The sequence below is a fragment of the Triplophysa rosa genome, linkage group LG25 (genome assembly GCF_024868665.1).
Source record: "Triplophysa rosa linkage group LG25, Trosa_1v2, whole genome shotgun sequence".
NCBI classification, from domain to species: domain Eukaryota; kingdom Metazoa; phylum Chordata; class Actinopteri; order Cypriniformes; family Nemacheilidae; genus Triplophysa; species Triplophysa rosa.
Window position 1 is genome coordinate 6,153,311 of NC_079914.1, and position 25,634 is coordinate 6,178,944.

Genomic DNA, 25,634 nt, shown 5'->3' on the forward strand with positions numbered 1-25,634 from the left:
TTTGTGTTCTGTGGACGCAAGAAAGTCATACAGGTTTGAAATGACGAGAACGTGAGTAAATGATGACAGAATTTAAATTTCCGGGTGAAATATCACTTTAACAGTGTATTCTGTGATATATTGCCAAAAACTAAAACAAAACTAATAAGTAACCAATTATTAACTAAATCAATGAGGACACTTTTCAGGAGATGCCTTGGGGTCGATTTGATCCCCAAACATAACAAGAAGGGTAAACTTGAATCGAATTGCACTGAAAGCAGTGAGATGACAGAAAATTGGATATAACATAGACCTGAATAAGACCCTTAAATAAAATGATGGCGATAGGATCCAGTGAGAGAGAGATTCAGATTGTACCTGCTGCTTCATTGCAACCAAAAGGCTTTATAGGGGGCCTGAATGTACCTGCTGAAGATAAGGGCTGCAGAAATCATATCTTCCTTTTTTGGGAATTATTACCTCTCGATTATGGTGTCCCCTTGCCTCTTCAGAACATTCACTTTTCCCCTTCTGTCGATGATAATAAAATAAAAATGATTAGACTGCTCTGTAGCGTTCATGGACGGATGGATGTATCAGAGAGATGCTTAGAGTCTTGAAGACAGCATGAGGACATCATCCGTCTATGCCATGTGTCCTCTCTCTAGGGCACCGTGAGGGACAAAACAGGGATCTTCCCAGACTCGTTTGTAAAGATTATTAAACCTCTTCCCGAGAGTCAATCTGATGACGAGGGCGGAGCTTCTAAGAATGGAGATTGTGCTCAGGGTTCATATAGCTGCCTGCGCTGCAATATGCTGAAGCCAGAAGGAATCGATACAAGGTCAGAACGCAAGATAAAGAGTGCACTTGTTTGTATTTGTACATGTAAGTTGATCTACAGATCTACAGTTTTTATAAACCAACTATTGGAAAAAAATGTTTTTTTTGGCTTGCCATATTGACTTGGACAACACGGAAAACCCCGGCAAAGACCCCACTCATTTTTTAAAATCTTTTTTAAGACCCCCCATTTTTTTTTAATCTTGTTGATAATTGTTGTACTGTATATTTCTTATTGTGATGTTTGTGTTTGTGTGTTATTTGCTGTAGGGACATTTGCGTGGAGGAAGACATCTCAATTCAACCATCTTATCAGGAACTTCTCTCCCGAATGAGGTACAAAACATAATTTTTCCTTTTAGGGATATCAAACAGTCCTGTTTGACATGCCACACCCACAATGCATTGCAACTATACTGTTGAGGTACATTATGTCAGCAGACTTGGTGTCTGGAAAAAGTTCTTTACAATTATATAACTCATCTCGTGATCTTCTGCATATTTCCTCATTCTCAACATTAACATCTACATTTTGTACTGTTTTCTCTGTGGGCAACAACAGTGTCTCTTTTTAATATTCATAACCGCCTTACCTGCATTAAGTCGCGTGCGAACAATTGGAGAACAGACAAACAAGCCAATTTAGAAGCTGTTTAAATGTCAAGATTATCGGTCTGACGGCAGAAACGCGTGTGTTTGCAGACGCATTAAAATACACAAGCCAGCGCTCTGTTAAACGGCCTGTTCTTCTGTGTCCATCAAATTGTTTTTGTTGCCAGGATTTGAATAGCATGGCGATGAAAAACACGTTTCTTGTATTTCCCTCAAATAAAGCTCTGTTAAAAATATGTGACTGTCTACCTTAATGTTTTAAGACATCATACACACGATGTACAAAACAAAAACTGTTCCAAAATACAAACTTTTAAGATTTTAACTTTTACAAAATTCAAAGAGAGCATCACATGTATCCTTTGCGGAGAACTCTGTCCCAGAATGCACTGCAACAAAGGCAGTAAAAATGATTCAATGTGACGTACAAGCAAAAAGAATAAATGAATAAAATATTTCGTTAAACTATATCAGATGCATCAATACAATAGTTCAGTTCAATTAAAGTAGACTATTTATATAAAGTTTTAACATTTTAAACACACAAATATACTGTATATACTGTATATAGATATATATTATAAAATCTGTTTGTGTGTTTTTCATGCTGTATTTTGTTATTTCAATGGTAGCTGCCCGTGTAGTCTGTAAAGATCAAGGTAACAATATTTGGTAGCTCAAATATTGAGTTACAGCGACTGATAAAAACTTATTAATAAGCCTGATTTGTATAATGTTGAATATGCATCACTTATTCCCATGTTGCATGCACAGCAGCCAATAGTTTGCATATGAGTCACGTGACACAACCCAACGGACTGAAATGGTGTCATACTAATCATCATTTTTTGCATTTGCCGTGACCTGTAAACAGCTGAGCAATTTGTTTTTCTCCCGTCAGGGACGTTTTTCAAGTTGAAGATATTGCTCTGAACTATCGAGACCCCGAGGGCGATGTGATACGGGTATTAGATGATGAAGATGTCATGCTCCTGGTACGAGAGAGCAAACGGACGGGGTCAAAGGTCAAAAGACCCGTCAATCAGTTTCCGTGGGAGCTGCTGGTCACATATTCTGAAGACCTGTCGGTCTACAACACACAGTATTAAAGAGGAACTTCAATGCAAAAATCTACATTCCGTCTTCATTTACTCCCCCTTAAACCTGTATATGAATCTTTCTTCTGTGGAACACAAAATAAGATATTTTGAGAAATGTCTTAGTGGTTTTGTGTTTATACAGTAGAAGTCAATGGGGTGAATAAATGATGAAAGAATTCTTATTTTTGGTGAACTGTCCCTTTAACAGGAGGGTATGGTTGTCTGTACAGATTCCTTATCATTTCACAATTACTGGACAGTGTTCTTTGTTTTACATGTGTTTTCTAATTGAAAATGAATTTGTGGTATAAACACAATCAGTATTACATAGTAGACACAGTTGCTATTATATTTGATACATTTTAGTGATAACAAAGCATGATTGTACTTTCTCAAGCAGTGTTTTTATTTGTATGGCGATGTGACATTTGGACCTTTTTTGTTGGGTTGCTAAAGTGCCCTCTTTGGGCATTTCTTTGGCCAACTTCCTTCTTTTAATTCCTGTTTTAAAAAGAAAACAATATTTTCAGGAATTATTTATAAATCGTGGGTGAGTTGATGTGAAGCTCATGTTGATTTCAGCGACACATGTATATGCATAATCTGTACAGTCGTGATTGATGTCTGGAGGGCATGTTTGTATACATTATTGTTTAATGCAAACTTTGAGAGTATGTTAAAAATGGACAAACGCACTAAAACTTTAAGGCATTTATTAGCAAAAACTCAAACAACAGCATATCAGGAAATATGGGTTTTGCTCTAATGTACAAAACAATACATAGAAAAACAATGCATTGAAAAACAATAAGCTTGCAAGAAATAAAGCATTTGATGGATGCAATTTTATCAGTTATTCGTATTTGTTGGTCTTCTCTTGTGGTATTATTTTGTAAGTCGTTCTTCTGGATTTTTTTGCCAAACCTCCCTAAATTCTTCTCCAAACTGAGCTTAAGTTTACACTCAGAGCACAATTATGCAACATGCATGCACAATTTTCAATACATCTTTAATAATATATTAAAGAAAGAAAGAAAGAAAAGTTGGAATCACTTATGACCATTTTATACAGTAAATTATGATATCTATGCAGTGCAATCTAAAGAAATTACTTGTATGTTTAAATCATATGTCACCTATGATTTTAGAAGTGATAATTATTCGCTGCTAAAGTTTCTTCACATGCTAACCTTAGATATTAAACTTATAGGCATATAACTCATACTGTATGTGTTATGGATACGAGTTATACTTCAAATAACCTGCCCTGCTAGATAGTGTGCATATTTAGATGGAACTTTCAAAGCGATTGGCTTTTCACCTGCTGGACAATGAAACGGCTGTAAAAATAATTTAAAGAGGGACCTGACCCATTTATAGAGGCCAGAATATCATGAAGAGTAATGAGAGATAATGTCGGAAACGCAACCACAAAGCCGTGTGCTAAAAACACTCACAAGAATAGGAAATGAATCATATGGTGCCTTGAAATCGGCAAGCAAAGCGGTTTTGAAACTTGGTGAAAGTAAACACATTTGCGGTCATGTTGGCATGAGCTAAAACAAGTTCATACAACTTGAGGATGTCAACATGACCAGCAGATGTCCGGCTTTAAAAGAGGAGTGCAGAAGAGCCATCACTCTTCACATTACTTGTACACTGACTCAATCCTGTTTGATGGTAAGCTCAGCTTTTTCTCTTGTATACACTCACCTGGTAAATCGTTGGAAAAATGGTTTTTTCTTGTTTGATTGTTTTTGTCTAACCCCACATATCTTTCAGTTGCTGGTATTGATTTGATCAGGGGTCACAATGTGTCCGGTGGGCTCTCTATGTTTGACTCTGACTATACTCCTGACATCTGATGTGTGCACATCTGCATTTACACGATGTCCTCGACAGAGCACCTTTACATCAGGTTCGGGTTGTTTAAATTGAAACATTTCATAAAAGAAAAAGACAGTTTGTAATATCTCAGTCAGAAACCGAACCAGCAATCTTTGTCACAAGGTATGTATGCGTGAATATAGCATATTCTTCATCTTTCTATTCCCAGAATCCTCTGCTCTGGAGTCTTTGGAGTGTCGTAATGACTACCGTAGTCACATCCGCTGTAGCTGGAGGAAAAATCCCAGTATTTCTCTTTCTCTGTTCCACATGGACCCAGACAACTGCAAGTAAGACAGAAAGAGGTTTACACATCTGCAAAGAAGGGAGTCCCAGTAGTTTATTTCTGATAACAAGGAAAAGAAATAACAATGTTTAAAGCTTTCCTGTAGCTCAGTGGTTAGAGCATGGCGCTGGCAACGCCAAGGTCATGGATTCGATCCCTGGGATTGCACATCCTCAAATACAAATGTATAGTATAATGCGATGTAATTTGCTTTGGATAAAAGCGTCTGCCAAATGCGTAAATGTAAATGTATGTAAATGTAAAGTATGTCTAGCCAGTATTATTTTGGGTTACCGGTAGAAGAACCGTTACTTGGCTAGACTTAAATGCGACAAAATTACATGAACCATTCAACAAATGTTTATTTAATACAATTATCATACAATAAAATTTTAATTTAAATGAATATAAATAAAAATATATCTAAATAATTATATTATTAGCCATAGCCAGACCCATCAACAAACACAGACTGGCGGTTAACTGCTTCCGATGAAACCGTCTATATCTATATGACTGTGTATTTTTTTATATTTCCTATATTCCAGAGTTGCTCCCTGTGTTCGTATTGCTGTCCCTTCCCAGAATGCTCCTGGGCAGGAGAGAGTGTTTTGCCGTTATAACACATCACTGTTTGCCATTGGCTTTGATGATGTGTTTTTCTTCCACACGCCACATTCTCCTGGTGTTTCCAGAACCTACAATCTCGCTAAATACAGTAAAATGATCATTATTTAATACATTTATGTTATAAACAAACTATACCTTGTCCATTTATATGGTCAATGTGTATTTTAGCTTTAATGAACGTGTGAGTAATGCATCTTCTTTACTTATTTATAGATGACACAAAGTGGATTTTTAACCAGGTAGATGACATATTATCTCCCTCGTATTTAAGCCCTGATTGTTCGAAGACTCTTTTGACCTCTGACCCCTTCAGACAACATGACCATCAACACACAGTGAGTGTCAAAAGGAACACGTGACTTCGAAGGTCAAGCTAAACTGAAGCGAAAAAAATAAAATAAAAGTCCTTTTGGCTTTGTTCAGACAGGCAGTGTTATGTGTTGTGGTTTTTCCAACTCAAATCCGTTTAGTATTTTGTACTTACAGTAAATATCAAATCACATCCAATGTTTACAAGCTCGATCCAAACCACATCCATAAGCGGTTTGAAATCTGATCTACAAATCCGATCTTTACACTGACAGCTACTCACACTTCCATCCTTTACACCAGATATTGACTGAACAAACAGATCACATTTCTTCACTTACAGTTAGTTTTTAGGTTTCGACACCAAATCTGCACAATATTTGTGTGCAGTGTTAACAGAGCCCATATTATAATGCTTGACATTTTTTGGTCACACTTCAGTATAGGGGGCAATTCTCGCTATTACCAAACCCTTAACTACGACTTTTGCCTCAATAAACTCTTTATTTGTTGCTTATTAACAGTTAGTAAGGTAGTTGTTAGGTTTAGGTATTGGGTAGGATTAGGGATGTAGAATATGGTCATGTAGAATATGTGCTTTATAAGTACTAATAAACAGCCAATATGCCAATAATAGGCATGCTAATGACAACTACTGTAGTTAACAGTGAGAATTGCCCCCTATACTGAAGTGTTACTAAAGTAATCTCATGTGTATGTTTTGCTTAAGGAAGTAGACGTCATTCATCAATCAGCAAACGACAAATTGAACAAGAATGAAACGGAGGGAAGCGGGATGCTGTTTGACAGACCAACATTAATGTCTGACTGTGAGTACAAGAACTCATGCGATTCTTTATGCGAGTGGAGCCCCCTGCTGTTTTGGAGTAGTATTGACCATTGTTTTATTATTCAGCCACAGTGTTTAAATGTATATTTGTTTTAGATGAGCTTCCTGGTCCCACTAACCTACGCTGTGTGTACCGTGGTGAGAGGAACGGGAGCTGTAGTTGGGAGCTGACGACAGATGTGGCGCAGTACATCAGCTATACGCTTTCATACAGAACACACTCCAGTTCACTGTAAGTATGTGCGTGTTTTATGAGATTTTAATGAGCCATTTAAAGTTCTGACATGTTGGGTGTCTCTCTCAGGGGGGAGTGGTGCTGTGTTGATAATGTGGAGGTCACGAATGCGAGGGGTCTGTTGAGAATGGTTGGCGTTTTCAGCATTTTTGAACCTGGAGCACTGGAGGTGCAACTTACACCAACACCAGTGACCAGAGTCATCCACGCCTACAAACACAGTTAGTGCCTCTATAAATTCACCATGTTTATATTAATTAATCCCCTGATACGGTATTAAAGAGACAAGTCACAGTTTATGCATTGTATGCCCGGTTTCACAGACAATGCTTAAAGGGTTATTTCACTACCAAATCAAAATTCCCCCATGTTTTACTCACCCTCAAGGCATCCTAACTGAATATGGCTTTCTTCTGGAAGAATAATCCAGTCGGAGTTATAATACCACGTGTCATTTTGCTTCCAAGCGGTAGAATGGGAGTGAACGGGTGTTGCTTTTTTGAAGCTCCAAAAAGTGCATCCATCGATGAAAGAACTGCTCGACGCGGCTCTGTGGTCTTAACAAAGGTCTTCTGAAGCATTTGTTTGAGAGAAATATCCATATTGACAGAGCTATTAACGTTGATGTCTAGCTTCCGTCATCTCTCGAATGCGCGTGAACCAGAGGCTTCAATTTTGATTTGGTAGTGAAATATCCCTTTAAGACTAGTCCCAGACTAAAATGAAAGTTGGAGCTGTCTTAACTGAAATTGCCCTGACATATCTGAAAATATGCCATTGCCATTGTTTTGTCTCAAGGTGCACGCCAGTTATATTTTTATCTAAGGCATTATAATGAAAGTGACTTAAATATCCTATACTTTAACTAAGGCATAGTCCTGGCTTAGGCTAAGCCTTGTCTGTGAAACCGGGCCATAATGAATTTATCAGGGTATAAAGTGTGTTTTTAGGCAGCACTGTAAAATTACTGTGATGCAAATTTGAGTTTATTAAACTTGATGTAATGATGTTATATGAAGTAATAGGGCTAAAAATAATTGGAAACGTTTAAACTTTAAATAAATAAATTTTGCCTCAGAAATAAACTGAAATAAGTTTAAGGCACTAAAATTATAATAATAAACAAAATAATTAATGTATTATAATAATTAGTATTTATTTTAAAAACATTTATTATTGTTGTTGTTGTTGTTGTTATTGCCACTAATTAAAAGGTTCAACATCATAAGAATATTAATTGGGTGTTCTTGTTAACAGTGCACTATACAGTAGCAATGCAAATGTATTTATTTAAAATATTGTAATGAATATGATTTATTTGTATTATTATTTGATGTTGTTGTTCATACTGCTGTAAATTAAAATTACAAATTGTGAAATTATAATACACTTAATAACATTGTTAAGGTATTTCTTAGCCTTATGATATTTTATTTTATATTAATGTTCTATGTACCAGTCCACAACCACCCAGGTATACAGGGTATTTATGTGTTTGCTAATTTCAAGTATATTTAATGAAAGGCTTTGCTATCCCATTCTTTTAGTAATGTCTACTTTATAACGTATTGCCGAGCAGTTTAGTTGTTTAGTGCGTATGTGTGATCCTTGTGTTCTAGTCCAACCTGCGTGTCCCACGGGTCTATGTGTGGAGCTTAGCAGGGAGGACTGGATCCTAAACTGGACTCTGCCCAAGTACCGCACTATACGTCTTACTTCCCAGCTTGAGTACTGGAGCATTTCATCTCCTGTGAGTGCTTGTGTGGGCAGCTTGTATACTTTTATTTCCCTCTGTGTGTATATTTACTTTATGTCTGTCTTTCTTTAGAAGGACGTGAAGACCATCTCTCTCCCTGATCCAGTGACGGTCATTTCTATACCAGAACGCTCTGTAATTGGTTCCTCAGAGTACCGGGCTCGGGTCCGGTGCAGTTTGAGCAAGCCCAGACGTCCGGGACAGCGGTATGCAGGATATCCTTCAGAGTGGACCGACCCTGTCAGCTGGACCACACAACCTGGTAACATCCTTAAAAAAGTGACTTTTTTACTGTAATATCAATCTAAAACACAGTAAACTGTACCTCATCATGTGTGTGCGTGTGTTTGTCTCAGAACCTCTCGTGCCCCGTCTGGTTGCATTTGTCCTGTATTTCCTCATCGCGACCCTCTCAGCAGCCGTTTCTGTTGTAGTTTTCTTCATTCTGGTTGTCATGCAGAGGTACAGTAATAGTATTTTCGGTATGTCTTGTTACATGCAATCTCTCTCTTTTAGTTACTTTTATCTTTCTCTCTACCTACAGAAGGCTGAGAGACTGGAACGCGTCTCTTCCGTCTCCCGTTCACAGTAAAGTCTCTAAGGTGAGACAGGTAAGTGTCACGATGTCTCAAGGGTCAAATGATGTTATATATATGATGTTGATGTTGTATGATGGTACTTTATCCAAGAAAACACATAAACAGTGTTGGGTAAGTTACTCTGAAAAAGTAATTAATTACTAGTTACTAATTACATATTCAATAGTGTAATTAGATTACTGTACAAATTACTCTCTCCAAAAAGTATTTAGTTACTTATTACTAATTACTTTCTATATCCTATATCAACCTTGTTTAGTTAAGTGATTTAATGAAACGGCTTATTTAATTCATTAAAATAAATAATATTAAACTACATAAAGTACTCTTATTAACTCACCAAACTATTACAAATGTGAGAATTATACATTTATGACACATTTTAAAGTTAGACTTTGAATTTTGATGTTAATTCCACTATTACACACACATATATTACACACAGTATTTAGTTTAATTACATCAGAAGTAACTGTAATTAAATTACAGAAAACTAAGAGTAATCCCTTACTTTACTTTTTCAAGGGGCAAGTAATTAAATTACAGTAACTAATTACTTAGTAACTAGTTACACCCAACACTGCACATATAGGAGGATTTTTGAAGAATCTGCAGCTCTTTTCTAGACATAAATAGTTATATTAGTCATTTATCAAAACGTAGTCCATGTGACTTTTACTACAACAGGGTGACATCTGGCCTACTGTCATTACCATCTTTTTCATTGGTTTTTAGTTGTTAGCAGTTGTGAAATTTTTCCTATTTTTTTATTTTTTTCTCCTATGTGTATTTATTTCACCAATAGCTTCCGCAGAGAGATCTCCTGACCAGAGAACTAAAGGATCCAGATATCAGCAGTGTTCAGATCGTGGGTGTTTGCCCTCGGCCGTCCTCACTGTAAGTCAACTGTATATTATAATCTTAAAATGTTTTTAAAAGTTTGTAATGCTTTACTAAGCACTTGTGAAGGATGGAGAAGTATGGAACAGGAATGAAGGATTTATTGATGGATATTTACAACCTGGAAGGATGTTTTTAATGAAATGACAGTATAGATGACATGGTGATCCTGCTGGTTACTTTTTTCTTGCAGTGACTCAAAAAGCGCCAAAATCGATTGCATGATCCATGTGTTGTATCTACACCAAGCCATTTTGGGGGTGTTATGGGAATGAACCTCACACTTTGTGACAGTGCATTTCAACCTCACACTTTCAGGCTCAGTGACGCAGTTCTACCGTGTTCAGAGGGATACATGCAGAATCCTGCGACCTCCACTGACACTACCCAGAGTGCTTTGCAGGTTTGCCACCGGATTACTGAAATGAATGACGGGTACATGAACTGTGTAGAGTCTGATTTGTTTTTAAGCCAAGGAAAGAAAAACAACCGTTCACTGCATACACAAGGTTTAAACACTGACGGTTTCCTTCTACATCTTCCATTGTGTCCAGGTAGATTCTTTGAATCCAAAGCGTTTTAATCCAAAACAATTTCTCAGCAACCTTTGATTTTGTATGCCGTTCCCAAACTGACCACTAGGGGGTGGTGTAGTATTGCGTTTGTTTTGACACTTCGGGTTTTATTGCGCTGCTTCTAAACCCTGGCTGTGCGTAACTGTACTACCCATTAAAATTTACTCGTTAACACAATCAACCAAATCCCTTGAATTCTTCAAATAAATCAAATATTTAGTGTAGAACCCAAAATAAGTTTATTTCAATATCTCAGATGTTTCTTCTAGACAGCAATGAGACTGCCCTCACGTCTCTCCTAGATATGCCGAATGATGTGAAAATTCAGTGATCTCTACATAAATATTTCTCCTCAAATTCCTAAATAAACCATAATATCTGGCCTAGGCTGTCACTAATAAATTTGTGTTTTCTTATTGTGGGTCAGCGATTTTTGATGTTGTGTGTTCTTCACAATTCACAAAAAAATGTGTGTTTTCACAATTCTTTCACATTTGCTACTGTTTAAAAAGCTCTTCTCATCTATTTAATTTTCCTGTTATTACATAGAAAATAGGTTGCAGATAACGGTTGTGTTGACTATGCAAAAGCAATAAAACAACTTCTTGAAGCAATAAAAGTGTCTTTTGGGATCAGCCTGACATTTTGTTTACAGTTTGTGGTTTTTTTTAATAGTTTATTACAGTTTGGCTCTTTTGAGTTAGCTATATAAAGCTTGCTTTACCGCTGTGAAATAAGCATAGTTTGCGTCATCAATCCCTCCGGCTCTTCTTTTATTGTGTGTTCTCTAGAAAACAGCTGTTTAACTTAAGAATGAGTAACAACCGTTCACTATCTTCTTTTGAAACGTGTGTGTTTCACCAGGCACTGAAGGTGTGCTTGTCAAGGGAACAGCTGTTTGTGAAGCGAGAGGTCCACAGTGAGAATGAAAGATGTTGAGGTGTGGAAGTATAGATAGACAGATTCACCGTCATGCTCCATATACAGAGAGATTCACTTTCAAAACATCATGCTTGAGTGTTCACTACCATCAAAACAATCTTTCTAAGTGTGATGTTGCCGTCTCACCTATTCTGATGGATATCTTCCCTTCATCTAATCTACACCTGGCTGTGGGCTGCAGGCCAAAGCACACAAAAACACACTTGTGCATGCACACGCTTTGTTATCTGTAGGTCAACAGTTACATTTTTAGTTCTTTTTGAAATTAAAAAGATTTATAGTTGCCATAGTGTTGCTATGTGGCTGCTAAAAGTTGCCATGAGTGGTTGCTAGGGTGTTGCTATGTGGCCCCTAATGTGTTGTGGGTGCTTGCAATGATGTTGTGAGTGGTTACGAAGGTGTTGTGAGTGGTTGCTAGGGTGTTGCTATGTGGCCGCTAAGGTATTGTGGGTGCTTGCTATGGCGTTCCTTTGTGGTTACTAAGGTGTTGTGAGTGGTTGCTGGGGTGTTGCTTTGTGGCCATGGTATTGCTTTGTGGTTGCTAAAGTATTGTGAGTGTTTGTAAGAGGAATTGCTACGTATGTGGCTGCTAACGTGTTGTGAGTGGTTACCATGGTGTTGCTTTGTGTGGTGTGTTGTGAGGGGTTGCCAGGGTGGTGCTATGCCGTTTCTATAGTATTGTGTATGCTTGCTCACTGGTTGTATCTAGGGCTGTTGCAATATACTGATATTGACAAAAACCGTGATTATTTATAATGTGTTATTAATACATATATGATTTTATCATTTTGCACCCATTTAACATTTTCCGAGCTTAATAGTTAAAATCTCTCCCTCCCTACACAGAAGTCTGTTTGTTTGATGCATTGTACAAAAAAAGGGATAAACAAACATATTATTATTTCTATTATTTTATTTCACTGATATTGTGATAATATTCTTATTGTGAATTATTTTGGCTACTGTAGTCATGTAGTAAAAATCTTATAATGTGATAGCCCTACAGATGTTGTTTTTTCACACAGTTATACATAGAAATACCTGAGCCGTATAGGTGGACCAAAAATATCATAGTTTTAGGGGTGGGGCTTGTGCACTCTTGCAAACACCTGGCAACCACAAAGCAGTGTGCTAACAGCAGCTTAGAACATTTTAGCAACTGTATAGCAACCCTCTGGCAACCATCCAGAACACCCAGTAGCACTTAATATTTAAACATATATCTTCTGAAGCAAATGTATCACACTTATTCTCATTCCTTCATTTGTTACATCTGGCTTCTCTGAAACAGCTGTGTCAGCTTTGGCCCCGCATAATTTATGGCCCACCTCTTTCCACACCTCCACTCATCCTTTTCTCCACCCGTCCATCAGCTCCATCTCAAGCGTTTCACTTCCTACAGTTACACTTTCACCTTTTTGTTCTCCTCTTACTCTTTAATCTCCCCATCTACTTCTTAACTTTCGACCTCTCGAGCGTGCAACCTTCATGTTCCCCTCCTTTAATCGCCTCCCATATATGTTCCTCACAACCTGTCTCAGATGTACCGCTCAGAGCTTCCTCTTGAACTTGGCTGCCAGCATCATGCGATCTGTTTTGCCCTCTACCTTCTTTCATTTCAACAATTAACATCCATCTGTCTTTGTTTCCTTTCTTGATGTGTGTATCTGTTGCGCCTTAAAAATGATAAATTAGCAGTTAGCAGAATGATGTGTTGCTAATGCTACAATTCCAAAATAAACAAACTGCATTGTCGATGAACAATGGAATTTTTCTGGGATCGCTTGTATATATAAAATTCTCGAAGATACAGTACGCAATGGTTTGTTTTGTTTTAGGGATCGATCATGGAGAGACTTGGTAAAAAAAAGTTTTCCTTTTTACTTTTGTCCAAGTAGCCTTGACTTCTATTTTGTGTACTTCTATATGATGCATATGTAAAACACTTTTTTCGAAGGAACACCTTCGCTCTCTTTCTTTATTTATCACCTCTCATCCACCGTGACTTGATCTGTCCATCAGTAGATGAGGGTGGAGTTTAAACTCCCCTATATTGATACATAACCCCATACTTAATCGCTTTGATGTTTGTCTTTCTCTCCATGTTGTTCACGTTGTTCATGTTTGTTGTCTTTAAAAAAAAGTGTCATATAGGTAATAAAACAGCTTTCGTATTTTATCGTCCATTGTGTGTGTGTTGGATGGGATTTCCTTCATGAACTTTGCTGAGACCTGTCATGGGCCTGAAGTTTGGCTGATCTCCAGACTCAAGCATGTAGTGACAGTAATAAAATCTTCTGATATACTTGTTCATGCCTCAGTGCAACGTCTTGCATTCCTGTGCTTGTTTTCTCAGCGCATGCTTTTGTTTTAGCACCTGTGATTGGTTGACATGCTAGCATCATTTTTAGCATCATTTTGTGATATGGTCTTTCTGTTGCGTTGCCTGTTTGCTTGACATCACAGCTCATGCGCTGGCAGGTTTTACCTTTTGAAGACCATGATAAATATACAGTGAATATTCTTCCTGGCATATACACTATACATATAAACACGAACATTTGCGCTTTCAGTGTTAAGGGAAATGCTACAAACACGTTGTAGTTACCTGACAGAATTTACTCTAGTAAAAGTGTGTTGTACTCTCAATGCAATACTTCAGAGATGACGTATTTTTGTAGGCTTTTACCAAAAACCCATTGACAAAAAACCCATAGACTTTGGAGTGATGGAACCGGAAGTCCTAAAATGCTAACTCGCTTCAGGGTTTTGCATACAAAAATACGTCATCTCCTCGGCTTGTATTTGATGCTCATGCTGTTGTCCGTCTTAAGCCCTATTCGGACGGTAATTGTTTCTCATAATGACATCTTTAAAATTAAATCTGCATGGCTCCTTGGTGATAAAACTCATGCATTCGGACAAACATAAATTCACGGTGTAGGTGTGAGTTTGTAATCCCACGAGCCCGTAAAATGCACTTCTCACGTGCTCAGTAACATGACGATTCGCACCTATTTAATAATTATATTGGAATAAAAAATTAAATAAAATATTTAAAAATGCCAATATCGAATGTTTTCATGTTTTATCTTGTCTTCGTTCTGTTCTTATCATCTCCTTCTCTGTGTAGTGAAGCGGCGATCCTGATCGGCAAGTTAGCTATGTGAACGTGCATCTACGCGATCACGTTAACAGCCGAAACCTATGAAACTCATCTGCTCATCATACAGACACGTATGATATCATTCGAAACTGTAAAGGGTTTACATTTATTTGCGTAGATCCATGATGACCACAAGACATTGTGCTTTTGTAAAATAAAAAAATCCAAAAGGATGCACTTTCTGCCGTCTGTGAACTGTTCCTCTCCGTTCGCAGAAGCGCTTCAGATGCGCGTGTGATGTGACGTTATGCGAATCATGTTGGGGTTTTTATGCTGCCATTTATTGTATTTTCAATGCATCCGCAGTGCTTTTAAGTGGTCAGAACGGACTTACATAACGTATTTTGGATTTGACACCTGTTATAACCTCAGAGATGTGGATTCGGACAGCAATTAAATTAAAATGGGGAGTTTTCCATGGGTGGTGGGAGAAAAACACAGACATTCTGGATGCGGATGGCAAAAAAATCACCATTTACCCCCGTAAATGGTGAAAATGTCTTACGTCCCTATGAGAAACAATGACCGTGCGAATACGGCTTTAGTGATTCTTGTTGATGGTTGTGTTGTTGCTTGTATCTAAATTTGAGGTTGTACTCTCCTTGCAGCTTCTGGCTGTGAGCGGTGCTAAAGTTAGGGTCTGCATGCAGTATTCATGAATGCTGGAGCTCTCCGTCATGGTGATGGACTACGGCTCTTTATATAGCTTCAGAACGACTGATGAGGGTCGTCTGGTGCTCCGAGACCTCCTCAATGTGAGTGCAGCCATGTGATTCATCATGTAAATGGGTCCATTTGCAGCGGAAAGACACAATTAGCATGAGGCTAATTACTTTCCCTATAGTGTTTCAGTGATGTCACACCTCAGACACAACTTAAAGGCTTAACGTTATATGAATGCGAAATGACTTTTAGCGTTGCTATGTGGTTACTAGAGTTTTTTTATTTGGAGTTTTTAGGGCGTTGTGGGTACATTTCAGGGCAGTGCTGTGCAACGTTTTGAGTGGTATTTACCATACAAACGGAATTTTATTCAAGTGTACTATTAGTGTAGTACTTTTGAAATAAATATATGCAAGTGTAGATCCAGTCCACTTTTATGTACTTTTCTGAAATGTACTTAACATTAGACTTAAAGGAACAGTTTACCCAAAAATGAAAATTCTGTCTTCATTTACTCACCCTCGAGTTGTTATCTGTATAGCGTTATTTGTTCTAATGAACACAGAGAAAGATATTTGTAAGAATGCTCGTAACCAAACAGTTCTTGGCCACCATTGACTACCATACAACAACTTGAGGTAAGTAAATGAAGACGGAATTTTCATATACGGGTGAACTGTTGCTTTAAGTTAAAAACTTAACTTGACCTATACTCAATCTTTTGATGCAGATATACTGAAAAGTATAATGAAGTATTCTACTTGGCTTGTAGTTGCGTTTACTCTTTTGATTGGGTAGACTAATAAATACTTTTTTGCACATAGTTGTATAAACGGTCTAATAAACTTACATGTTCAAGTTTATTTTGTGACAATATAATATTTAAATAGCAAACTACAAGTGATGTCAAGCTCTCTTTAAGAAAACGTAAAAGTAAAAATTTCTACTAAATAATTTGTTTACTGAGGGTATACTTTCATAAATGTAAAAATGTACTACAAGTATTGAACTAGTAAACCATTGGTATACCTCTAAGTTAATTTAGTATAGTAGCAGTACAAACGAAAACCTAGTTGTGTACTTAAGCTGTTACGTTTAAAGTATACAAAAAAGCATACTTTTATTCACTTTTATTAAGTTTACTTTTGTTACCACACGGTAGGCCAATTAAGTATGAAATAGCATACAAAGTAAATTACTAGTATATTGATTAGTTTACGTAATTATACTTAATAAAATGAACTTTAATAAAATATACTTTTTAAACCAAAATGTAAGTCCTAGTGTGGTTTATATAGTTGTCCGTTTTATCGTTGTCAGGCAAAAATGAGAATGGGTAAAATAAATAGCACAAGTCCTCCCAACAAAACATACAGTTTGATGTATCATTCATGTTTGTAGCAAAAATGGAATGTTACGTGTACTGTGAACTGTTGAAACACTTTTATCAGTAAAATTAACGGCAAAATAGCAAATGATAATACGACATTTGACCCACCTATAATTTTGTTTTTGCATTTAACTGGGACAGTGTAGTTCATAGTGTTATCACATCATTTTCATTGCTTGATTTTAAGTACATTTTTTTACTTTAATATAATATACACTGTTTTGGGCCCAGTGTAAAATCTGTTCACTGAAGAAAACCAGCTGAAAACTCACTCAAGAAAATCCACTTGACATATATGAACCGCAGTAATAGTGATGACCAAAGGTATCACCCTACCCATAGTTATCACGGATGAGAGTAAAGCACAAAAAGAAAAAGTGCCATTTTATAGAAGGCTGGAGAACAGATGCGTCACTGAAGGCTTTCTTGAAAAATAACACCATTCACGGTACACAGAAGTGAGGGGAGTGGGTTATGTATTTGTGGTTATTTCATTGTGTGGTCCAAAAAAGATTTGAGCGGTGACATCATCTCTACGTTATACTGTTGATCGCAAACAGAGATCTAAAGAGGGATTGTTATATTTAGGATGGTATGCTAATATTGTGTTAGTGATATGCAAATTTGGGGTTTGTAAGTTTATTGGTTCACATGCTCTTTGACTAAAACCAAACTTGCGTATATCCCAATATATATATATACATATTTTTTTTTTCATTTTGTAGACACTTTCAATATTAAAATCACATTGTATCCATACATGCATTCCATGGGTATCGAACCCACAACCTTTGCGCTGCTAATGTCACATGCTACATGCTAGCTGAATTAAATGCTAATATTTTATGTTTATTGTTATACCAGATGCTCCATGTTCCTACAGTTTTCAACTCGTAGTTTACACGTGTGAAAGAACACTGTGTGTGGTGTGTTTGTGCTTGCGTCCGTACGCCGAGACAATACTGGAATGTAAGGAACGCAGCTCTCGCTTCCTGTCTTGTCGCTAGGTACCGTTTCCTGTCCAAGAACCGGAAAACACTGGACCACTCAAAATATCACAAGCATGCGCTCCCAAGCACATCGCACAACAAGTTTTACGACGGGTTACGCCATCGTGACGCCCACACAATGTCACTCGTAAATTTGTTTTTCGTGTTGTCGGCTAACGTGAAACCCCCCTTCGGATCTGAGTTCCCCAAAAGTCGGAGTGAACACATCATCTCCCTCATGCTCACTCATGAAAAATGTCTTTGTCTTGTGCTGGAGGGGATGGACAAAAGGGAAGCAGATATTTTCATGAGCAGAATGTTCCTGTTTTTCTGAAGTCGTGTAAATATGGGACACAGCCGGGGACAGGAGAGGCGCACATATGTGTGTGTGTTAGATAAGGGCGTTGAACAGTAGCACCTGTGCTCTTGCGTAACACCACTCTGACGCTTCAAGCGTTTCTATTCACCTTTGCCTTTGTTGTTTTCAGTGCCTCGTTGCTTCAAGTTCATACGCAAAATTGATGCTTTAACTTTGGGTTCCAAATCAAGACTTGAAAAATCTGTCAGTTATAAATTCTTGACTGCTCTATTTGAAGATTGCCTTCAAACACTCAGTGAACCCTGGAGGGACAGGGGGCTCATCCCTATATTTAAAAATATACGTATGACTGTAAACGTTGCACAATGTTGCTGTTTTTTTTTTTTTGGTCACCCTCAAGCTGGAATGATATTGAAAGCCTTCAATCAATCAGATTATAGATCAATGGAGGAAAGTACAGTTGTCAATACAGGTTTCTCACACCTTTTGACCAGACTATTATCATTCTGTGTATCTACAGTACTACTCAATGTCTCAATATTTCTATTTCATAATATTTACATTTAGCTGAAGGCAGATAACTCTTTCCCTGACAGCATTGACTGAGTAAGGCCGTGTCAGTGTTTAAATCAGTGTTTAGCAACTCAACTACCAGTTGTTTTTTGGGGCAAAGTAATAAAATGTAGTATCAATAAAACCATTCATTTCAATGTGTAAAATAATACATTTTAGTATTATAAAATGATGACAATGTTGATAATGTATCTGGAAAGCTGTCGCATAATCTGTCATTTACAGAAATAAACACACATTAACCATTTTCATCACTTTGATGGACTTTGGACGGGATTTCAAAAACACTAAGTGCTTCATGATGCCATGGAAGAACCTTTATTGTCTAAATGGTTCCATAAAGAACCTTTAACATCAGAAGATTATGAAAAGGTAAGAAAGAGATGGCCTTTGACTCAATGGTTCTTTCGTAGAACCAAAAATGGTTCTTCCATGGCATCGCTGTGAAGAGCCTTATAAGCACCTTTATTTTTAAGAGTGCACTGTATATAAAGTCCTCCCCTGGTTTCCATTCTAGACTTGCACCAAACTTTTTCGATACTTTCTAAATATCTCAATAAAAATCTTATCTATGTAAAAAACTATTTTGAAACCAATGTTATGCGTAATGTATGTTTTTCCTCTCTGGAGAACTCATTCTAAAAATCATGCCGACGATGCAGGTAGGTTTACATATATCGCAGCCATTGCACTAGCCATTATTTTTAACGGAAGGAGATGTAGGTGTGATATCCAAGCATTAATGGCAAGGAAAGCCCCTCATACTTGGGAGCGGCCAGTTATGAGATGTTTCTGCGAGATTACCGTATGCGATGAAATGATCAATTTTTCGCTGTAAATGGTAAAAATTGGTGGGAAGCCATTGTGTTATAAATGACAGAAAATTCCATCAATGGCAGGGAAAGAGTTTTTTAAGCTATGCATTTTATGAGTATCTGCATTTTTGGGGAATCAAACCCATGACCTTATAGATGCCAGTGCAAAGCTCTAGCAGTTTAGTACAGCACTGAAAACTTTATTCTTGACCTTTACTTTAACCTGTTAACCTGCCAGAAATGATCTATATTAAGTGTGTGTTATGCTCACAGGTTTCCCCGTTCGGGGTGTCGGTTGTTTATATATGGCTGAATATTATGCCTCTGCCGTAATAGATGTGTTGCTGAGCAGACACTTCATCAGTCAGCTCTGTTGAGTCACTGGACTGTGATGAGATATTCTCACTGCAGACTACACACATAAGGTGCTTTTGGGGAGGATATGGCCCGGCACACGTACACTCACATTTACACGAATTATAGAACTATCCCAACATGGTCAAATGAGAATGAGGTCAATATAAAGAAAGCACCGGCTAGTAACAGCAAGCGATGACAAGAGAGTGAATAATAGCTAAATGTTGCTGATAACAGGAAGTAGTGTTGACAGCTCAGGATTAAATAGGGAGTCGTGTGAGGGAGTGAGAAAGACAAAAGAAAACCGGGCGACCGAGAAATACAAGGAGTGTGAGAGAAGGGTAGAGGTCAAGGATCCAATTAACACCGGCCACTCCGGTGTTGAGACGGGTTAAAATATCTCTAACCGTCAGCGGATTTTAATGCCAGACACCTCTATGGCAACCGCAATCTAAATAAAACAACAGCAGAGGAGCGGAGGGACAACACGACTCTTTCACAATGCGAATTTCGAAAGAATTTTAAAGACAGCATTGGCATTTATTTGGAGATGTTCCGCTTTTTTGTAGAAAGAGCATTTGTTTGTTGTGTGATGGGCTTTTCCTTCATTTTCTGAAAAAGAATTGAGAGCGGGATGAAGAGTAGAAGCAGATGTTTCTTAACTTCTCCAAACTCCAAAATAAGAAGGAAATGGAGATACTTTCGATTGTACGAGCAAAACGTTTTGTTTGAGAACCAACAACTGAGAACACAAAATGAGGGTGGTTACCAAATTGTATACATCAACGGATGGAATAGCATAAAAATGTAAAATAAAAATGTAACTTTTCTTCAAATCCAATATTAAAAGGAACAGTTCACACAAAAATGAAAGTTCTCTTCATTAAACGGTTTTAAGAACCAATGTGATTTAAATTTCTCAACATGTCGCCATATTTGGGGCAACATTCCAACCAACCAATCAGATTCCAGTAATACATTTTGTTAGGATTTACAATTAAGGGTAGGGTTAGAGTATGGGGCGAGGATTTTTTTTACAAAAATGTTGATCCAGGGTCAACCAACTTTGTTGTAGGAACATCTCTCGCCTCTCATCTAAACTTGACTGTATCAACTGTTGCACAATACATCTGTCAAATCCATTAATAAAAAATCTTACTTGCATTAAACGAGGAACCTGAGATGAACCTATACATGAATATTGTAGAGATGTGGGGGTGAGTTCTTTTGAGTGGGCCAGTAAGTGACCATCAAGCTACCACCCACAATACCCTCGCGATTACCTAGAACACCATAGCAACCACACAGCAATCCACTTACAGGCTTCAGAACACCCTAACAACAACATAGGAATTCCCTGGCAACCAACCAAATAACACTGTGTGTTAGTGCATTTTGCATGAACAAGCACTAAAAAGAGAATATGGAAAAATAAATAAATGCTGAGTGTAACATTTCATTCAGCATTTTTATGAAGGGTGTGAGTGATTGTGAAATATCCGTATATTAAAATACATTATGAAAGAGGAAATATACCAAACGTTTATTCAGCTAAATAGAGAGACATACCACAGTATTCTATTGATTTTACATAAAGCTAATATGTAGTTCCCCAAAGGGAGATTTTTACTCTTCTTGAGACAAATTTGTCCCGAAAGTATAGATCCCAAACCTGTATGACTTTCTTTCATCTGCAGAACATAAAAGAAGTTATTTTGAAGAATGTCGGTAACCAAACAATATTGAACCCTATTGATTTCAATTGTATGGACAAAAAACCAAAAGACATTTCTCAAAATATATTCTTTTGTGTTTCACAGAAGAAAGAGTTCATGTTTTGAATGACATGAGGGTGAATAAATGGTGTTAGTCTCTACTATCCCTTTATTGCTCACGGAATAGTGATGGTCACTTCAGATCTTTTTTGATATGTTTAACAAACAACCCCCCCCCCCAGGGTTCACGATTGCTTACCATATTGTTAATACCTAAGAACGTGTGATACGGAAATGAGATAAGTGGTACTGTATTACTGTGGTGGCAGGTGCATAGACAGCGCTGTGTGTGCATGTGTGTGTGAACTTTAACAGTGAAACGCACACACACCCGTCAGCGGATGCTTGAGCAGAGGTCGTACACACATACTGACAGGCATTGTGCAGCTGAGAGGTCTCTCAGCTCTAGATGGGTGGGCTTCTCTCTGCTGATCGTGTTTTGAGGGAGGAATTCTCAAACTGGTGGAGACAGACGGACAATATTGACACAGTGCAGTAGAATGAAGGGAAAGGCATTGGAATTACAGTAGATTCCTGTAATCGCCTGTATACGTCAAGGACACGTAACTAAAAAAAGTGAAAGTGAAGGTGAAACGTTCACCTCTGAATTGTCCCTCACTTGGGCACAGACATATGTCTGTAAGCCCTGCAGGCGTTGTGATGTCATTGCGAGTCATGTAATGAAGCGTTGTCTGTGGGGCAGACATTAGTCATACACACTCACTCATTCACGAAACACAACAAGACTGGGTCACAACAAATATTTAAAAGATTCTCGGTATTAAACGAGTGAAATAAATAGTGCGTTACATTCTTCCATTTTACATTTATTCACTTCGCAGACGCTTTAATCCAAAGTGACTTGGCGTTTAACATTTTGTCTTAAGTTTTGCATTAAAGACTAAAACTGATGGATATGTGTTGAAAAATGTTGATTTCAGACTTCTTTACTGTTGTTGTAACAAGGTTGCAATGAAATTCTATATGACACTCCAGTTTACAGCATATAAAAAAATGTAATAAAACTTTTTTCATTAGCACACACCAATGTGTATTTATAACACTATGTAATTTAAATGTATCTGCTAACATTTTATATTCATATTAATATACATATTATATTATAATATTATATATTTCATTGTTTTATTACCATGGCAATAGATTACTTCAAAGCTAACATACATAAGCAACTTTTTAATTTCAATGACTTTTAATTGAATTGTTTTTATTGTTATTTAATCCTTTTATTATAATTTCACAGGGTCTTTACTGTATTTTATTATTCAAAATAGAGTTTCATGACCAGCGTGAAATACTAATGGAAGTAGCTGGTTTTATATAACAAATAACATTTTCTATCCCATTACTGTTATTCACACTCCACACACACAGAATCTAGGTCCCATATATATGTCATTGCTATAAATCCCACATTTAGGTTTTGGGCATCTGTCCCTCTAGCCGTGTGTCCTTACACAAGGCTGTTAAATCTGGCACAGGTCCGTATGTAGATGTACCAGCCCTGGTGCACAATCTGATGGTGATTATGACACCATTAAGCTTTATTTCACCCATATATTATCAGAACAGTGCCAGTCAAAACAACACTCTACACACCCTTTTGACACACAAATATATAGAAATAATGTACACAGTGACTCGTAGCCAAAACACATCTTGAGTTGTCCCAGCACCTCACATAGGGGTAATGTTACGCCTTTTGAAAAAAAAAACAGTTGATGTAATGGTGCTACATTTCTCAGCATTTTACTGTTATATACATTTATTCCTAAGAGCTATTTATTCTGTAAAATGTATTGTTGCATTGTGTTAAAAAAGGGTTAACCATGTGAAATTTAGACAGATTGAAAATGTACATTAAAGTTCAAAAGCTTTACTTATTTTTAAAGATACATTATCTATTGTAAATGAAAAATGAGGTAACAATAATGGTGTTTTCTATTTTTTGTTCAAACAATCCTGTGAAATGTATAGTGTAGTGTAGTGTAATGAAGTATGTGTAGAATATAGAATAACACATCATTGTGCTATATAGTACAGTATAGTGTAGTGTAATGTAATGTATATTGGTGTACTGCATAGTTTAAAGGGGGGTATACTGTGTACTGTCATGCATTCGGACTTCTTTTCACTGTTAAACATGCTGGATTCTCATGCTTAACATGGGCAAAGACAGTGTCAAAAAACGAGTTGGACGTATAACATATAATGTTATATAAACGCTGGATATAACGCTGGATTTGCAGTTCGTTTGAAACTGATAGATGGAGCAGCCCAAGCGCTTTGACTATGTATGGTGTGGTGTTGTGTATTATATTACGGTATGGTATAATGCAGTACAGTACAGTATAGTATAGCATAGTACAGTGCACTACAGTATAGTAACTCTTATAAATAGTTATTATTAAAGTAATTAAAGAGGTTAAATAATAAAAAAGGTCACTGTTTTTATTTATATCTATCAAAGTGTAGTTATGTGGACCGGTTACCATACACTTACCGTAGAATGACCCCTAGCCGGTGATTGTGGAGCAGGTGTGACTACCTCTCTCTTTCTCACATGAAAACACACACACACACACATGCTTATGCATCAGTGGTAAGAACTGCACTTTATATTACATTCATACACACATGCTTGTACGCAGAGGTGTAAGGTAGTTGTTTGAGCAGTGTGGATAGATGATGGTTTGACCGGGACAGGGGAGATCAGGCCAGGTGGAGCCCATGTGTGAGTGAGTTCAGCAAGGGTGAGGTACAGGATGTGCCAGGGGTCAGTTGGAGCTAATGCACCAAAACCACACATTACATCACAACGCACACAGTCCGAGATACATTAGTTCTGAAATGCTGTTTAATGATGTGATTCTGCCCTTAGTTTGAACCTTTTGGTTACCGAACAACTACACCAAATGAAAACGCTTCACCTGTTTCATATTCTGTAACTTTAAATATGTAAACAGAGAAATGGTCTAAGTGGAAAATGATTTGTGTGAAATTAAATTTTCCGTATTTAGTCTTTTACAAAGGCTGGAGTTCTGTTCCAGAACTATGTGACCTGCCAACACAGTCTCGCTGCAATTCGTAACTTGTTTACAAGGTGATTGTACAAGTAGGGGTGACGTTTCATAATTATTGTTTGTTTTACATCTTTCGAATTCATACAAATAAGCTATCTTGTAAATTAGTTATGAATTCCTGTGAAATCATGCACCACAAGACCAACATGAAGGATGCACCAAAGGATAAGCATCACGTGTATGGAAAATGCAGTCCCAGAATTGTTGACAATACATTTTTTTATATGTTTAAATATTTTTTACATTTTGTGTTTTTATTCTTATGCTGTGTTCACACCAAACGCAAGGCATCGCGTTTCTCGCTCTTTAGTAGCTACTCGCGAGATTACTTGGTTTTATTTGCGTGATTTATGTGAAAAACATTGCACATCGGCGAGTGCCTTTACGCGTCCGAACGTGTCAAACCATTAATGTCAATCAGAGGAATGTCGTGCATTTGGGGCAATCCTGCCTCCCAATTTGCGTCAAGCGCATCGCTCACCGCGTATTCGTGTCTTTGCAGTGACTTTATATGTAATTCACTCGCGTAAATCATTCAGTTCGCTTTTGGTGTGAGCGCAGCTAGTAGAGTATTGCGTCATTAGCTTAGCAACATGCTAAATCAAACTCTTTGGAAATCAATTGTTAGTGCCTCACATGTGAAGCACTATTTGTATGGCTTGCAAGCCTATGGGGCCATTCACATTTCGCGTCTAAAACCATGCGGAATACGCGAGTCGCGCCGCTTTCTCTTATGACATGACCCGCGGTGCACACACGGCACTCTAAAAGTTGAAATATTTCACCGAGAAAAATGTGCGCGCCGAACCGTATGCGCGTCGCGACCGCATCGCTCCCTTTTAGTGCGCGCCTGCCGCGTGTCTACATTAAAAATAACAAACTTGCACGCGCGAACGACACGAATGTGAGTGGCCCCTATGCCTGTGAACATTTTAAATGATTGACTGAAAAAATAGAACCCTGACCAAAAGACAATA

General features: G+C 37.5%; 2 protein-coding genes across 2 annotated transcripts in view; both read left to right on the forward strand.

Moving 5' to 3' along the window:
• Nucleotides 1-3,381, forward strand: part of ncf4 (neutrophil cytosolic factor 4) — an 18,755-nt gene extending 15,374 nt beyond the window's left edge. Inside the window, exons 10-12 of the mRNA XM_057325537.1 lie at nucleotides 651-826; nucleotides 1,096-1,161; nucleotides 2,339-3,381. Coding sequence (XP_057181520.1) covers nucleotides 651-826; nucleotides 1,096-1,161; nucleotides 2,339-2,546 — 450 coding nt within the window. The 3' untranslated portion in view covers nucleotides 2,547-3,381. The remainder of the gene's footprint in view (nucleotides 1-650; nucleotides 827-1,095; nucleotides 1,162-2,338) is intronic.
• Nucleotides 3,382-4,125: 744 nt separating this feature from the next.
• Nucleotides 4,126-11,148, forward strand: LOC130549141 (interleukin-3 receptor class 2 subunit beta-like). The gene is made up of 14 exons (XM_057326324.1): nucleotides 4,126-4,217; nucleotides 4,320-4,455; nucleotides 4,594-4,714; nucleotides 5,259-5,428; nucleotides 5,554-5,675; nucleotides 6,380-6,479; nucleotides 6,596-6,731; nucleotides 6,804-6,955; nucleotides 8,354-8,484; nucleotides 8,563-8,752; nucleotides 8,847-8,952; nucleotides 9,035-9,101; nucleotides 9,895-9,986; nucleotides 10,308-11,148. Exons 2-14 carry the CDS (start codon nucleotides 4,350-4,352, stop codon nucleotides 10,570-10,572), a joined length of 1,758 nt encoding a protein of 585 aa, XP_057182307.1. The 5' UTR covers nucleotides 4,126-4,217; nucleotides 4,320-4,349; the 3' UTR covers nucleotides 10,573-11,148.
• The last annotated feature ends 14,486 nt before the right edge of the window (nucleotides 11,149-25,634 follow it).

Bases quoted from the DNA above. Each gene is read 5' to 3' on its own strand.
- LOC130549141 (XM_057326324.1), top strand. From the start codon at position 4,350: ATGTGTCCGGTGGGCTCTCTATGTTTGACTCTGACTATACTCCTGACA. The intron at 6,480-6,595 runs GTGAGTACAAGA...TATTTGTTTTAG, and splicing joins ACCAACATTAATGTCTGACT to ATGAGCTTCCTGGTCCCACT. The intron at 8,953-9,034 runs GTACAGTAATAG...CTCTACCTACAG, and splicing joins ATTCTGGTTGTCATGCAGAG to AAGGCTGAGAGACTGGAACG.